We start from the raw sequence: 14,809 nt of genomic DNA on the forward strand, positions 1-14,809 counted from the left end.
ATGGGCCCCACGTGATGGCAGGAAGCCCCAGACCCAGACGTTGAACCAGCTGTGCCCACGGTGTTGAAGGAAATAAAGGACAAGCTTGGAAACAGCTCTAGGGCATAGGAGACTATCAAAGTAGCATACTGGATGTGTACAACTGCACAGAACTTCTAGAAATGGGAAACATTAATAACTAAAGCTAAAAAGTCAGTGGCTGTGTTTGGCAGCTGAGTGGACACAGCAAAAGAGAATTAGTGAAATGGCAGACCAATGACGCAGACTCACTATGGCAAGATGAAAATGGGGCCCATGCAGAAGAGACGAAGAGGATACAGTGAGAGGGTCTGCCATCGCTCCAACGGCATCCCAGGGCGAGAGAAGGGAGAAAACGGCAGAGAAAAAAAAGGATAGTTGAGAATGTCCTAGAACTGATGAAATACATCAATCCACAGATCCAAGACTCCCTGTGAACGCCCAAGAAGGATAAACCCACAAGACACACCTCAGGGAAACTGCAGAAAACCAAAGTGAAAGGGATGGTCCTGAGCAGCTGGGAGAAAAAGACAGATGACCACCAGGGGAACAGCTCCCGGAGGGAGAGCTGGCGAGGCTGCACCCCAGGGGAAGCCAGAGAACAGCGCAGGTGGCATCTCTGTGTGCTGGGGCAAAGGGACCACCTGCTCACATCCTCCCCAGTGAGAATGTCCTTCAAAAACGGGCAAAGACATCTTCAGAGAAATAAAAGCTGGGAGAATCGCACCAGGAGAGCCGCCCTAAAGGAATTCTAGGGAATCTTTTATGCAGAAGCAAAGTCAGATGTGGGAATGAATGAGGGAGTAGAAATGTGTGGGATAAGGTAAAGGAACACCGTCTAAAAGGCGCTCATAAGTGTAGCGGGTCAGACAATGGCAATTCAAACCCGACACATGCCCGGTGGGGGCAGGAGCATCAGGGTCAGGAGACGCCTCGGCCGCAGAGAGAAGACGGGGAAGGACACCAGGGCCACATGTCCCTGTGATCAGAAGGCAGCGGGGAGAAGAAACAGCCCAGACCCAGATTCTTTCCACCGATGTCTTTTATTAATGAATGCAAAATACAGTACTAACGGAGACAGGGCATGCATGGCGGACGACAGGAAAGCAAGCCACAGAAACCGGGAGTCAGAGGGCCTCATACGTCTGAGGTAGAGCGAGGTGGTGCCAGGGAGCGGGACACTGGGGGACGAGCACCGGCCCCACTTGGGACGACGGACCACGGGAGAGCTCGGGGGGTGTCGGCCACACGGCGAAAACAGTTTAAAACGTTTCCCATCCCTTCACCCGTTCCAGTTCCCCTCTTTGTGGACAGAGCTTCGGGGTTCCCTTGTCACTGGCTCACCGGGGTGTCTCCGTAGGACACCGTCCTTCCCTCCAAGGGGCAAGCCCCACTTGCCCTCATCCGAAAAATAAAGGAGCTTTGTGTTGAAAACGCCAAGGCTGCCATCCAGGGAGCTGGAGGCCAAGTGCGTTAAGAAAGACCCTTTTTCTCTATAAAAATAGTTTCACTTTATAAAAGGGGGGAATGCTCATCTCAGGTGGGGAGGGACGCTGGAATGTGAAAAACGTTCTGGGGGCAGTTCCACCGTGGCGGGGCTGGGGCGGACGCGACAACGCGGGGCGGGCCCTGCTCTCGGCCGGCTCGCCGGGGGCAGGTGCACGAGAGGGGCCTGGCGGCGGGGCCGGGGGGCGGGGCGGGGCGGGGGCGAGGCTGGCCCCGGGCCGGGCCGGGCCGGGCCGGGCGGCGCTCAGTTGAGCAAGGTTCCGTAGAGCTGGGCCTTCGTGAGGCTGTCCTTGCGGCTGAGCCCCGCGCCGCCAGTCCGCGCGAAGGCCGGCTGCGGGCTGAGGCGCGCGGCCGGGAGCATCTCCGGGGAGGCCTCCATGGAGCTGGGCTCCAGGGAGTCCCTGGAGCTGTGCGGGCTGCGCTCGGGCTCGGGGCTGCCGGCCGCCGCGCACAGCCTGTCGCCGGGCGCGTCCCCGGGCGCGTAGCCGGGCAGCGGGTCGGCCGCGCGGCCGGGGCTCAGGCTGCGGTCGGCGGCCGCGCGGAGGAAGCAGGGCTCGGCGCGGCGGCCGCGCGCCAGCTCGGCGCCCTCGGGGAAGCTGTCGGCCTTGTAGGCGGCGTAGCGCGGGCTGGCGCGGCCCTCGGCGCCCTCGCCGCCGTAGTAGCGTTCCGAGAAGCTGCAGGGCGACGCGCGGCCGGCCGCGGGCGCGGGGAACGGGTAGGCGCCCACGTCCTCCACGCTCAGCGGCCGCCAGCGCGCGCGCGCGTCCTCGCCGGGCAGCCGCGCCGCCCCCGGCTGCGCGCGCAGGCTCCACAGGTTGGGCGGCATGAGCGCCTGGCGCGGGCCCGGCGACGCCGGGAAGCGGAAGGGCTCGGCCGGGTAGGGCGACACGGTCCGCGCGAAGCCCGGGGCCACCTCGGCCTCGAGCGGCGCGGCCACGGCGGCCGCGGCCTTGGCGAAGCGCGGGCTGCCCTGGAAGGCGGCGGCGGCGGGCGGCGCGCGCTCGAAGAGCTCGTCGCGGCCGGGCCGGTACAGGGCCTGCTGCGCGGCGGGGAGCGTGCCCGCCGGCGCCGGCTCCTTCTCCTCCGACGTGGCGCTGAAGCTCGAGTAGGAGCTGGACGTGGGCAGCGAGGCCGCGTAGGCCGGGAAGGCCTCGTGCCGGAAGGCGGCGGGGAAGGCGGCCGCCTCGGCCTCGTCCTCCTCGTCGGCCGCGCTGTCGGTGGAGTTCTGGGCCCGCAGGAAGCCCACGTCGGTCCCGGGCGCGTCCACGCTGGGCCGCCGGTCGCGCCGCCGCTCCTCGGGGCAGTAGAGGGCCGTGTCGCTGCAGTAGATGTCGCCCTTGTAGGGGGGCCGCGCGCCCGGCTTCTCGCCGCAGTCGCCGAAGGCCAGGTCGCGGGCCGAGGCGTCCGACAGGCGGGAGGACAGGCTGGCGGGGTCGGGCTTCTCCAGCACCTTGGCGATGACGCAGGTGGGGACGCTGTCGGCGTAGGCCGGGTGGCAGAGCGGCGAGGGCAGGCTGCAGCCGTGCTTCTCCATGTGCAGGCTCACGCGCTCCTGGAACTCCGAGGGCAGCTGCGGCGGGGCGGGGCGGCGACAGGGGCGGCAGTCAGCCCGGGACCGCAGCTGCCGCGGAGCCCCGGCAGGTGGACCAGGAGGGAGCTGTGCCGGGCTCCCCAGCTGGAGCCGGGGCCCAGGACGCCTCAGGACCCCTGGTCACCTGTACTACTCCCCACCCCGCCCCCGCCGCAGCCCCCGCATTTCCTCCCCCTGAGGGGTTCACTTGCTCCCCCCACCCCCAGTCATGTGGCCTGGGGGCTCCTGAACACACAGACTCAGAAACAGATGCAACAAAGATCCAGGGCCAGGCGCCCAGCAGGTTCCGCAGGAGCGCCTGGTGCCTGTGGGGACATCCCACTACTGTTTGATCTATTTGAGAGTGTCTCAGGGGTGGCCCAGGGAGAGGGGACACCGACGGAGGCCTGGATGACGGGAGAGCGTGGAGAGAGGGGCAGCCTGGCTTTGGCACCAGAGAGCCCTGTGGCCTTGGCCAGTCATTGTGCCCAAACCGAACTGCAGGGTTTCTGTGAGGCTCACACTGGGTCACTCTGCCCCATCAGTGCTCCGAGGACGGTGTGGGGGGGGCATGGAGCCGGGACAAGGAGCAGCCGGCAGAGGAAACCGGGGGGAATGGGCGGCTGTCCACACCGGGAGGAGTGTGCGTGGGGTGGCCCTTCCAGCACCTCTCAGAAAGGCTGCGGGGGCGCCGGGGGCAGAGGCCGCAGGCTCACCCAGCGCCTCCCCCTGGGGGTGGGGAGTGGCCATGCCCCAGTGGCGAGGGCGGCCTGGCAGGGCGGGCCCACGTTACCTCGGACACCTTATGGACCCTGCCGTAGGTCTGGCTGCACTGCAGCAGCTGGGCCGCCAGATTGCAGTCCTTCCTATAGAGCTCCTGGAAGACAAGAGAAGGTGTTTGGCGCAGGCCTGCCCCTCGCCAAGGTCCCTGCCGCCCTGACCGGCGCCCAGTGGCCAACACAGAGAGCCAGTGGGCAGAGTGGCTATGTGGGTGGCGGGACAAGGACCCTTTCTGGGCCTCACAATCTTGCCTGCAGAATGGGGGCCTCGGCTCTGACCCGGAGCTGCTGGGGCATGAAGGGGGCCCTGCCAGGCAGTCCTGCGGCTGCCCCAGATGGGACCCTCCCACAAGGTGGGGGCAGGGGTAGAAAGACTCAATGGTTCTTGAACTCTCGGAGGCCCCAGGCATGGTGACAGGCCTGGTCTGCCTGTCCCTCGGCCTCCCAAGTCCCTCCAAAGACAACTGAGGGCACAGTGCTGGCATAAGGATGAGGAGGGAGCTGCAGCGCCTGCCACCCCCAGTCCCAGGCTGGCTGCCCACGCCGCATGCTCAGAGCATGGCCTGGCAATGGGAGTGGCTGCAGGGCTGGGCGAGGGTCAGGGAGAGTGGGACAGAGGGCCTGTGTGACCCCAGGTCGAGGCGGGGCCCGGCTCAGCCTCCTGAGCTGAAAACAGATGCAAACAGTAGGAATGGAGGGGACTGGGTCTCGTCTTTGGAAAATCTCTGTTGCATGTGCCTGTGGGTGGGCCTTCACTCCCGCCCCACCCAGGGACCCTCGGCCTGAGGGCTCTGACAGTGAGGAATCTGGGGCCCACCTGCTCCCAGGCCTCAGCTCAACTAGGGCCAGGTGTGCTGCGGCTCAGGCCCGCTGTTGAAGGTGTGGGCGCCCTCCTTATCCCCCTGCCCTGGACCTGGAGCTCCCTCACCTCCTCCTTCTCTGCTGAGGCTGCTGCCCCACTTGGCCTGCACAGTGGAGGGAACCTGGGTCCCCAGCCCCCTTGCCTCCATGGGCCTCCTGGGAAGGGCAGAGTTGGCTGAGAGCTGAGAACTGACCCCTGTGAGGCCCACGACTGGCTGCCACTGGCATCAGAGGACTGCGAGGGCTGCCCAGCCAGCCCAGGTCTGCCGCTGGGTGGTTGACAGACGGCTGGCAGCCGCCCTGTCCTGGGGCCTCCCTTCTTCTCATCTGCAGGGCTCCTCGGTGATCCCAACCCATCTGCGGCCTTGAACGCCGAGAGCATGCTGATCTCGGCCTTGAACTCCAGACCCCAATCTCCAGTGTCCCAGTGTCTTCCCAGCATCTCCTCCTGGACGTCCAGCGCACTGCGGAACCCAGCTCCTGCTGTCCCCACGCCTGCTTCTCCCCCGGCGTCCCCAGCTCAGGAGACGGCAGGACCCGTCTCTTTCTCTCACACCCTACATCCAAAATCTTGGTCAATCCTGTTGGTTCCATCCTCAAAATATAACCAGAATCGCAGCCCTTCTCCCCACCTCCACGGCCGCCATGCGGGCCGAGCCCCACCGTCCTTCCCCCGATTGCTGCCAGTCTCCTCCTCGGTCTCCCTGCTCTTGCCCTCGTCCCCTACAGTCTGTTCCCAGCAGCAGCCCTGTGAACCGAGCAGAAGTCCAAGTCCAGTCCTGTGACTCCTCTCTTCAAGAACCTTCAGTGGCCCCCTGTTTCACTCAGAATAAAACCCAGCTTCCTCCGGGAGCCTATACACTGTGGCCTCATCTTTCTGACCTCAGACCCTGGGCCTCCTTCCCGCCAAGAGCCCACTCACGCCGCCTTGCTCTTCTTCGAACTACCCAGGCCCACCTTCGCCACCGTGGTTCTTTCTGCCTGGAAGGAACGCTCTTCTGGGACATCCCGTGGCCAGCTCCCTTGCCACCTTCGGGTCTGGGCTGCTGCAGCCTCTCCCAGGAGCGCCCTCTTGAAATGTGCTACCCCTGCAACTGGCAGCTCCCTCGCACGCTCCCTGCTTTATTTTCTCCGCGGCATTTAGCACTTCTGACACAGCGCATGGTTGCGCATCTCGCTTGTTTTCCGTCTGTCTGCCCGGCTCGGATGTAAACTCCACGTGGGCAGGGATGTTTCTGCCTGTGTTGTTCACACCATATCCTCAGAGCCCAGTAGGGTCTGACGGAATTAGTGAGTGTGGGGTCAGCTGTCAGGAGTCGGTGGAGGGCAGCCGGGCCCATGTCCCACGGCCCTGAAAGTGGGGCCCCACGGGTGGCCACACAGCTCTGATGCCCCTGGGGCTGGCTGAAGGCAGGAATGCTGAGCGGGGTCAGCAAGGCCTGCCGTGAACAGGATGATCTGGCCAGTGCTCCCTACCTCGAGTCCTCTTTCCTTCCAGGGTCTTCCAGGACGCCCTCGGCGGTGCATCTCTGGGGAGGCAGCCCCTGTCCTCCCCGACTGCCCAGGTGCTCCTGGAGGCCCTGACCGCCCTGTCCATCCACCTGCCGCTGGGCCAGCCCCCCGAGCCCGGGGCCGTAGTGCCTGGGCCTGGCCCCTTGGGGTCGGAATGGCCTGACACTCACGTTGTCCTCCGAGAGCTTGTCGATGGTCACCTTGGCCTCCAGCAGGTGGCTGTTGAGGGCGACGATCTCATGGCTCAGCGCTCGCTTCTCTTCCTCATAGTGCTGGCCCTGCGGGGGGCGGGGCAGTGGTGGGGGTGGTCAGCCGTCAGCCAAGGCCTGGGGCTCAAGCCCCGCTGTGCCATTAGGCCACACGCATGCCCTCTTGCAGCCGATAATGATGAGGTGTTTGGAGGGCTAGGGAGTGCAGAGGTCAGAGCACAGACCCCCCCCCCCCCAAGTTCAAATCCCGCGCCACCACTGACAAGCCAGATGGCCTCGGGCACGTCACGGCCTGCCTGAGCCTCAGTTTCTCACCTGCACCACAGGAGTCACATCCTCCTCCTGGGAGGCTGGGGTGAGGACCGAGAGAAGATGGTTTGTGCTCAGCCCGAAGCCTGGCCCATCTCACTGGACAGATTGGGAAACTGAGGCTCAGAAAGGAAAGGGCCCTTGTCCAGGGGCCTAGCAGAGCCACCCCAGCCCCCGCCAGCAGCTGGAAGACAGGCAGGCGTCGAACAGCCATTTCTGATTTCCAAAAACAAAATAAGCTTGCAACCACTAAAAAGAGGGAACTTCTCTCTCGGTGGAGGGAGGTGCCAGAAACGGCCCACCCATCCTCGAGGGCGAGCTCTGAGGTCAGAGGGGACCAGGGGGCCCACCTCCACCACTTCTATTTCTTCACACCGACGGCTCCCCAGCCCCACCAACAGAGAGAAACGCAGCTGTGCCGGCTGTCTGCAGATGGGGGGGTCTCCAGGAGGGTCTCTGCCCGCCCCGCCCCGGGCCAGGCACGGCCCGGTCTCGTTTATTCCTCATGGTAAGAGGGAGGGGTCCTGAGAGAGGCGCCGTGGGGGCTCAAACCCAGCTTTGGCTCACCCGGGGCCCGAACTCAGGCCTCCGTCCTCCCAGGTCTGGGTCTCTTGGCTGGCGGTCCCCAGTGCATGCGCGTCCTCTCTCCCACTCATGCCTCCAGCTCGGCATGCACCGCCTGCTGCTGAGGCTCACGGGGTAGCTCTGAACCCTACCACTCCCTTGTCCTGACAGCACCCTCCCATTCGGTGCAGAAAGGGGTGGGACCCAAGGGGCAGGGGGTCAGGAAACAAGGCCTGTGACCTGGCTCCTGCATGGGCAGGGCGGCTCCCCCGGGGTCCAGAGCTGAGGGCCGTGGGGCGGGGGCCTCACCATGCGGTACAGCTTGTCCTCCAGCTCCTGGTTGATCCTTTGCAGCGCCATGTAGTTGCTCTGAATCCTGGAGGAGGAGGCAATGGGTCACCGGTGCGAGCCCTGAGCCTCCCATGACCCCTCCAGCGACCGGCTGGATGAGCAGGGCGGGGCTGAAAGCAGGCCCCCTGAGCCCATGCGCTGGCCCACCCTGGTCTGATTGCCCCTCTGCACACAGCAGAAAGCGTCGATCTCAGCTAACCTGCTGAGGCCTTTCCTGGGTCAGGGTCCAGGACCCCCGGGAGATGAGAGGGGAAGGCCTGTCATTCACAGGCGACTCAGTCAGGTCCTCACTCAGAGCCAGTGTACTGGCGTTTTACACACAGCTCTTACAGGCCTTAAGACTGACCATGCGATGGGCCCGGGATGAGTGCTGGAGACTTGGTTCCCCTGGAAGACGGGAAGGTGGAGGCGAGTGCGGGGCAAAATCGGGCGCTCTGCTTCTACTGCTGCCACGCAGTGTGACAGCGGAAGGGAGCTCGGGACAGACTCCATCCTCTCGGCAACCTGCGTGTAGTGTTATTGCCTCCTGTCTCGCTAATGGGGAAACTGTGGCTAGAGGTGCCTACAGCAGGAAGCGGCAGAGCTGGGACCTTCACCGAGGTCTGACAGCGCTGCCCAAGCTTGGTTCCCACAGGACTCTATGGGGACACCCAGAAGGCCCAGCAGGATGGGCCCTGAAGGGACAGCCAGCCCTGCTGGCAACTCCTGTCTCGACACAGCATCAGCTGCTGCTCTATAAATATTTAAAATAAACCGGCCCAGCAGCAAAGTCTGCCTTCTCTTTGCGTTCTTCCTAAAGGAAGGCTGGAAAGTGTGTAATATGTTTTAGGAAAATGTACAGAACAGTGTTTTCAGAAAAGTTTTTTTTTTTTTTGAGGAAGATTAGCCCTGAGCTAACTGCTGCCAATCCTCCTCTTTTTGCTGAGGAAGACTGGCCCTGAGCTAACATCCGTGTCCATCTTTGTCTACTTTATATGTGGGACGCCTACCACAGCATGGTGTGCCAAGCGGGGCCATGTCCGCACCCCGGTTCTGAACCAGCAAACCCTGGCTGCCGAAGCGGAACGTGTGAACTTAACAGCTGCGCCACCGGGCCAGCCCCAGAAAAGTTTGGTTTTTAAGGGAGTAATTGCTCAGGGTCCCTCATCCACGCTTCACTTGCTGCTCAAGGGATTGGTCCCTAACCTCTGGTTCATCAAGGTCCCTAACCTCTGGCTCATCTCCAGGGCTAGACATCACTTTTCCTATCAGAGTCCCAGGGGACCGTGGCTGGGACCCTGGCGGACCAGTCGGGGTCTGGAGATGGCCGCTTCTGTGGGAAGAGCCTGTCCCTGGCAGTAGCCAGACCTGGGTTAAGATCCTGGTTTGGTGGCTCTTGGCACAAAGTACAACTTTGGAAAAGGAGCTGGCCCTCATTGAGCCCGGGACTCCTCATCTGCGAATGGGGTCACCAGATCGGTGGGAGGCAGAGCTCTGCGCTGAGACCCCGGGGCCCCGCCCCGCCCCCTCACCTGCGCAGCTTCTCCGTGACCTTCTCGAGCTCCTCCTGCGCGCGCCGCAGCTCGATCTCCAGGTAGTGGCGCGTGGAGTCGAACTCGGTCTCGAGCTTCTCGAGCTTGTGCGTGGTGTAGGACAGCCGCTTCCGCAGCTCGCCCTTCTGCTCCTGCAGCGCGCTGAAACGACACGCGGCGGCGGGCCGGGCCGCGGCGCTGAGCGCGGGGAAACTGAGGCCGCGCCGGCCAGTCGGGCTGTGCGTGCACCGCATGCGCCCAGCCAGACTCACACACGCACACACGCGCGCGCACACACACACACACACCCCTGTGGGCAGCACTAGAGGCTGACGGACCCTCAGGCGTAGGGACTGACACTGAGCCAGTTGGGCCCAGGTCATCCGTCAGCCTCCAGCAGCGCCATGTCAGAGGTGTCACCTGGGAGGAGAAACGCCTGGACCCCAGAACCTGGCTCGTGTTGGGGACGGCTTACAGGGCGGCCCTCCCTCTCTGAGCCGACCTCTGGATGGGGAAGCTTACAAGGGCTCCAACTTCGGCTCCTCCACAGCGCTGGGTGGGGATTCTGAGGCCCAGAGGTGTCAGTGGCACACCCTAGACCAGGCCTCTTTTCCCCAAATTGGCTGTGTGACCTCCGGGCCAGGGAGGGGACGGGCCAGGAAGCCCCATGCCCAGGCAGCAGCCACCACAGTGGCCAGCTGGCCGCACACAGCATCAGAAACTCAGGAAAGCCCCAGCCTGCTGTGTCCCCTTCCTCCAGGAAGCCCTCAGGCCCCGCTCCTGAGGCTCTCTCCCCCACAGACTGGGGGACCCCGAGATGCTGAGCCCCCAGGCTCAGAAAACAGACTCAGGAGAGTCCGGCCTCTGAACCGTGGCAGTCAGCTCACTTGAGCATAGTCATCAGTTGGGCACAAGGCGGAGGGGTGGGTGTGGGTGTGGGGGCCGCGCCCAGGGGACTGGCTGTGAACTCTACCCGGGCAGGGACCACCCCCTCCTGTCAGCAGCCACGCAGCACCGGGAGAGGAGCCCGCAGGTCCACACGCGCTCCACGGCCCTTTCCTTTACTGACCAGGCCCCAGAGGGCAGGGGCTGCTGGCCGAAGGACTCGGCTTTGAGGTGGGGCCGCGAGAGCTGCTCTCTGCAGAGAAGGGGACTGCTGTGCGCTGGGAGGGGCGCGGGGTCGCTCCGCAGGGTGTTCGCCACAACAGAGCCAAGATTCAAGCTGCTCTTCAGCGCTCTGGGTGGGCGCTGCCCTGTCACCGCGCACTACAGTGACGATGAAGCCCAGGGTGCTGTGGCCCAAAGATGGGCACCAGCCTGTGCCGTGGGGTGGGCAGGGGCTCCGCTGTCCCACAGACCTAGTTACTGGTCCCCTCCATCTGCCCCCAGGGGCCCACTACCCACCCGAGCCTCCGCTTCCCCCTGGGAAGCAGGGACTGCCCCCGTCTTGCCCTCTGGCCCCACAGCCCTCAGAAAAATTCCGCCCAGAGGGGTGCCCAAGCTGGAGGGGCCGGAGCAGGCCGTCAGTTTGCTGGAACAAGTGCACGCCCTCAGGGGACCACCCGGATCCAACACCCTTTTGGATGGTAATTTCTGGTGGGTTTGCTGTGGGATTGGGGGGGGGAGGGTGGACAGTGCCCGCTCCAGACCATGGGGTGGGGGCAGGAGGGGAGTCCCCAGATGTCATGCCTGGTAACCCCGACTATGCCTGGATGTGCTGTGGGACCTTGGGCTAGAGCCCGTGTTCTCAGGGCCTCCCAGACCAGAGGCCAGTGCGGGATCCCGGGACAGGCGGGAGCTTCCCCAGCACCAGGCAGAGGGCTCTTCAGCCCTGGGCCGTGTGTAAACATCCGCCTCACCACGGGCGCAGGCAGAGAACTGCGACCAAGCGTTCCTGGAGTCCTGCCCAGGGCTACATTTTTAAAATAAATAAAGAGTAGCCTGCATTTTGAGAACCTCGGAGAAGGGTGGGGCGGGCCTCCCAAGAGTAGTTCCCCAAGGAGGCTGGAGAGTGACAAGCAAGAAGGGAGCCCAGAGGCAGAACACCCGCGGCTGCCCACGCATGTCCAGCCTCCTCCTCCGGGCAGCGTGCCTGACTGCCCCACCACGAGCACCCTGCAGTCACAGATCCCACAGTGCCCCCCGCCAGGCCCAGGGGCGTGATGAGCTTCCTGGGGGCTCTCCCATGTCATCCCCTGTGCCTGACCCCCTGCAGGCACAGTGTCGGGCTGGGGGTGGGGCAGCAGCCCCTGAAGTCAGTCTCCTCTCATCCCAGACGAAAGCATCACCCGTCCACTCGTGTGGCCACTTAAGCCCCAGCCCCCTGCCTCAGGACCAGCGACTTTCGCCACCTTCCCTCCCCCAGCTTGGCCACCCACCCGCAGCCGCAGGTTATACCCTGCCACCCCGCAGACAGCCCACTCCTGATGAGACCCAGCCACAGCATCCCACGACGCATGCACCCGTCACCCTCTTTCCTTCCTCTCCTGCCACCCGGCCCTGTTCACAGCACCTCACAGCAGCATGTAAGACAACATGGTCCCGCCCCACCGAGCCTACCATCTCGAGGGGACATGGGCGATGAGCAAGGGAACAGGCCTGTCAACGAGGCAAGAGTATGACAGGGCTGTGAGGTGGGCTCCGTCCGGCAGAGCCAGGACCTGCCGAGGGGCACCTGGGCCGAGACCTCTCCACACGGGGCACCCAGCTTCACCGAGCCGGCCGCCTGAGCCTCAGTTTACCCTTGGCCCCCAGATGGACGGCCTTCCAGACATACCGGGTGGCTCTGTCCCACCACCCCTCCAAGACTGCTCCCACCCTCCCTGTGCCCCTCACGCCCCCCAACCCCCAAGCTGCACCCTGGCCAGGCCTGGGCTGGCAGTGCCCTGGCCCCTGACTCCTGCCCCTCCTCGCTCCCCACCCCAGCCCGCTTGCTGCAGGCGCCTGGCCCCCAGCCCCAGACACTCCTCCCGACCTCTCCGTCACAGCAGACACCCAGGCTCCCCCGCACCTGTGCCCCACCGTGTCCTTCCCCATCTCTGCCACCCCGGCTCTGTTGCATCTGCACCCCTTGAGTGTGCCCAGGCTGCCCCTCAGGTCCGGGTTTGCACCCCGCCCCGCCCCGCCCCTGCGCATCTCAGGCCGAGTGTCCCCCACGCCCAGCCCACACAGATCCTCTCCAACCTCCAGCTTCAGCCCAGGCCTCTCTTCCCATGTCCCGGCGCCCAGCGTCCTGTCTGCCCGGATGACCGCAGGCACCACACACTCAGTGCGTCCAGTGCTGACTGCTTCTTGCCCTCTGCACTCCCCACCCCCCGGAAGGGCCCACCACCCTCAATCCCCAGTCAGACCCCAAAAGGCCATGGTGAGCCCTCCTCGCCCCTCACAGCCTGTCACCAAGTCCTGGCAATCAGCTACTCAGAAACTTTGGACATGTCCCCTCCTCGGACTGGTCCAGGGAGGGCTCTAGGCTGGGCACCCTGGGGTCTGCGGTCACCTGGGTGGTGCCTCCGTCCCTTCCCCTGCCAGGGCATTAACCCGAGCCCTGGCAGGCCTCAGCCTCAGTCTTCACGTCTGTAATACAGGGACTGTGTGCCCACACTGGGGAGCCCCCACCCTCGGGAAGGAGCGCTGTCGTGGTGGTCCCTGCACTACCCGGGGTCATCAGAACTACCAGGAGACGATGTCACAGGCAGCACCGTGTAGACGTGGGGCCTCTGGGCCGCTGGGAATCTGGGGGAACCGCTTGGGGGCCTGGGGCTGCGGCTTCCTCCTCCCCACGGGTGGGGAGGTGGCTCGGAGTCCCCAGCGTCTGGAGACAGCCCCTGACAGGTGCATGGGGAGTGTGTGGAAGTCCTTTGTGACCAGACCAGCCAGTGCCGCACCCTCCAGATCAGGACCCCCCTCCCAGGTGGGGGTTTAGGAAGCCCAGCTCAGGCTGTAGCCTGTGAGGTCCCCTTGCTTCAGCATGTGTCCTGGTGAATGAAATCAGGATCCGAAGCTGGCATGACAGGAGGTGTGGGGGGGTTGGTTCCCTCCCTGCACACCGGAAGCCCCAGAAGTGCTTTCTCACCTCCCAGGGCAGGACGAGGAGCTCGTTCCGTGAGGAGCGGGGCCCCGAGGAATCCCCTCCTACCTTCCCCCGGGAACCCGTTCTGGCCACTCAGGACAGAGCCCCTGGCTGGGGCCGGGGAGTGGGCTGTGGGGGCATGAGGGCCGCGCCTCCGAGACGGGATAGCACAGAAAGGGGCGACCCGACCCCTTCCCCTGTCTGGGCCTCCCCGTCTGTCTCGGGGTGTTGATGTGGATGTGGGATGGAGGTCTGGGGACAGATGTGGGGACACCAAGGAGCCGGGGAGACAACAGGCAGGTTACCTGTCCCAGAGCGAGGGCGAGGACCTGGCCAGCCGGCCCTGCAGGACGCGGGGCTGCCCAAGGCACGAGGGCACCCAGGGGCTGCGCAGCCTGTGGGCAGAGAGGACACAGCTGCTCAGAGCGCGGCCGGGGGCACCCGCTCACCACGGGCACACCGTCACGGAGGGATGGTGCTCCGCCCTACGCCTGGCAGGAAAACTCCTTGTCATCAGCACGGGGGCGGGGGCAGGGGGAGGAACCAGGGTGGGGACCCAGCCTGTCCACCTGCTGCCTGAGCCCACTGGTGGCACCGAGTCCCACCAGGGGCAGGTCCCCACCCGCAGGTCTGCATCCAGCCTCTCAGCCTCAGACGGGACTGGGGGCAGGCTCCCCAGCTCTGGGGGGCCGCCTGGCTCCCGCTCCTTGCGGGAAGGACCCATTGGTCAGAGAACCCAAGAGGCAAGGAGGATGGAGGGACAGTGTGACGCCAGCCCCCCACCTCTGCTGGGACACCATGACGGCTGACGCGAATGGACAACTTGGGGGGGGCGGTCCTGGAGGCTGTGGGACCTGGTGGATGTTAGGGGTCAGGGCAGGGAGCAGCGGGGGGGACGGAGTGGGGTGGGAGCCGCATGGATGGACACGAGAAGCGACACAGGCCTCCCCTGGCTCTGCTGTGGCGCCACCCTGCTGGGGGCAACAGCCTACACATCCGAGCCTTGGCCATGGTGACCCCCGCTGCAGTCTCTCCAGGGACGCTCGGGTGGCCTTGCTGGCCCGGGGCCAAAGCGGGAATCTGATGAGAGGATGCTGCCCCAGAAACCAGGCTCCCGAAGAATGCTCTGAGTCACGGGCCAATGTTCGTGTCAAGAGAAAGCTGTATAATCCCCCTTAGAAATAACTGCAGGGGGGTAGCCTGGTGGCGCAGCGGTTAAGTGTGCACATTCTGCTTTGGTGGCCCAGGGCTTCGCCAGTTCAGATCCCAGGTGTGGACCTACGCACCACTCATCAAGCCATGCTGTGGCAGCGTCCCACATATAATGTAGAGGAAAATGGGCACGGATGTTAGCTCAGGGCCAGTCTTCCTCAACAAAAAGAGGAAGATTGGCGGCAGATGTTAGCTCAGAGCTAATCTTCCTCAAAAAAGTAAAATTAAAAGAATAACTGCATAGGCCCGTCCAGTGGTTCATTGGTTAAGTTCACACTCTCTGCTTTGGCGGCCAGGGTTCGTGGGTTTGGATCCCAGGGGCAGACCTACACACGGCT

The 14,809-nt window shown here is 64.3% G+C and overlaps 1 protein-coding gene across 5 annotated transcripts in view; it reads right to left on the reverse strand.

Moving 5' to 3' along the window:
- Positions 1-927: 927 nt before the first annotated feature.
- Positions 928-14,809, reverse strand: part of BEGAIN (brain enriched guanylate kinase associated) — a 32,109-nt gene continuing 18,227 nt past the window's right edge. For 2 of the 5 annotated variants that reach the window (XM_046646968.1, XM_046646967.1), the window contains exons 3-8: positions 13,565-13,654; positions 9,191-9,352; positions 7,638-7,704; positions 6,417-6,524; positions 3,888-3,971; positions 928-3,094 (exon numbers count right to left, since the gene is read on the reverse strand). In XM_046646968.1, coding sequence (XP_046502924.1) covers positions 1,769-3,094; positions 3,888-3,971; positions 6,417-6,524; positions 7,638-7,704; positions 9,191-9,352; positions 13,565-13,654 — 1,837 coding nt within the window. In that variant the 3' untranslated portion in view covers positions 928-1,768. Of the gene's footprint in view, positions 3,095-3,887; positions 3,972-6,416; positions 6,525-7,331; positions 7,705-9,190; positions 12,485-13,564; positions 13,655-14,809 lie in introns of those variants that run through there. The other 3 variants (XM_046646969.1, XM_046646966.1, XM_046646970.1) reach the window with 3 other exon arrangements.

This window comes from Equus quagga, chromosome 20 (assembly GCF_021613505.1).
Source record: "Equus quagga isolate Etosha38 chromosome 20, UCLA_HA_Equagga_1.0, whole genome shotgun sequence".
Classification (NCBI taxonomy): domain Eukaryota; kingdom Metazoa; phylum Chordata; class Mammalia; order Perissodactyla; family Equidae; genus Equus; species Equus quagga.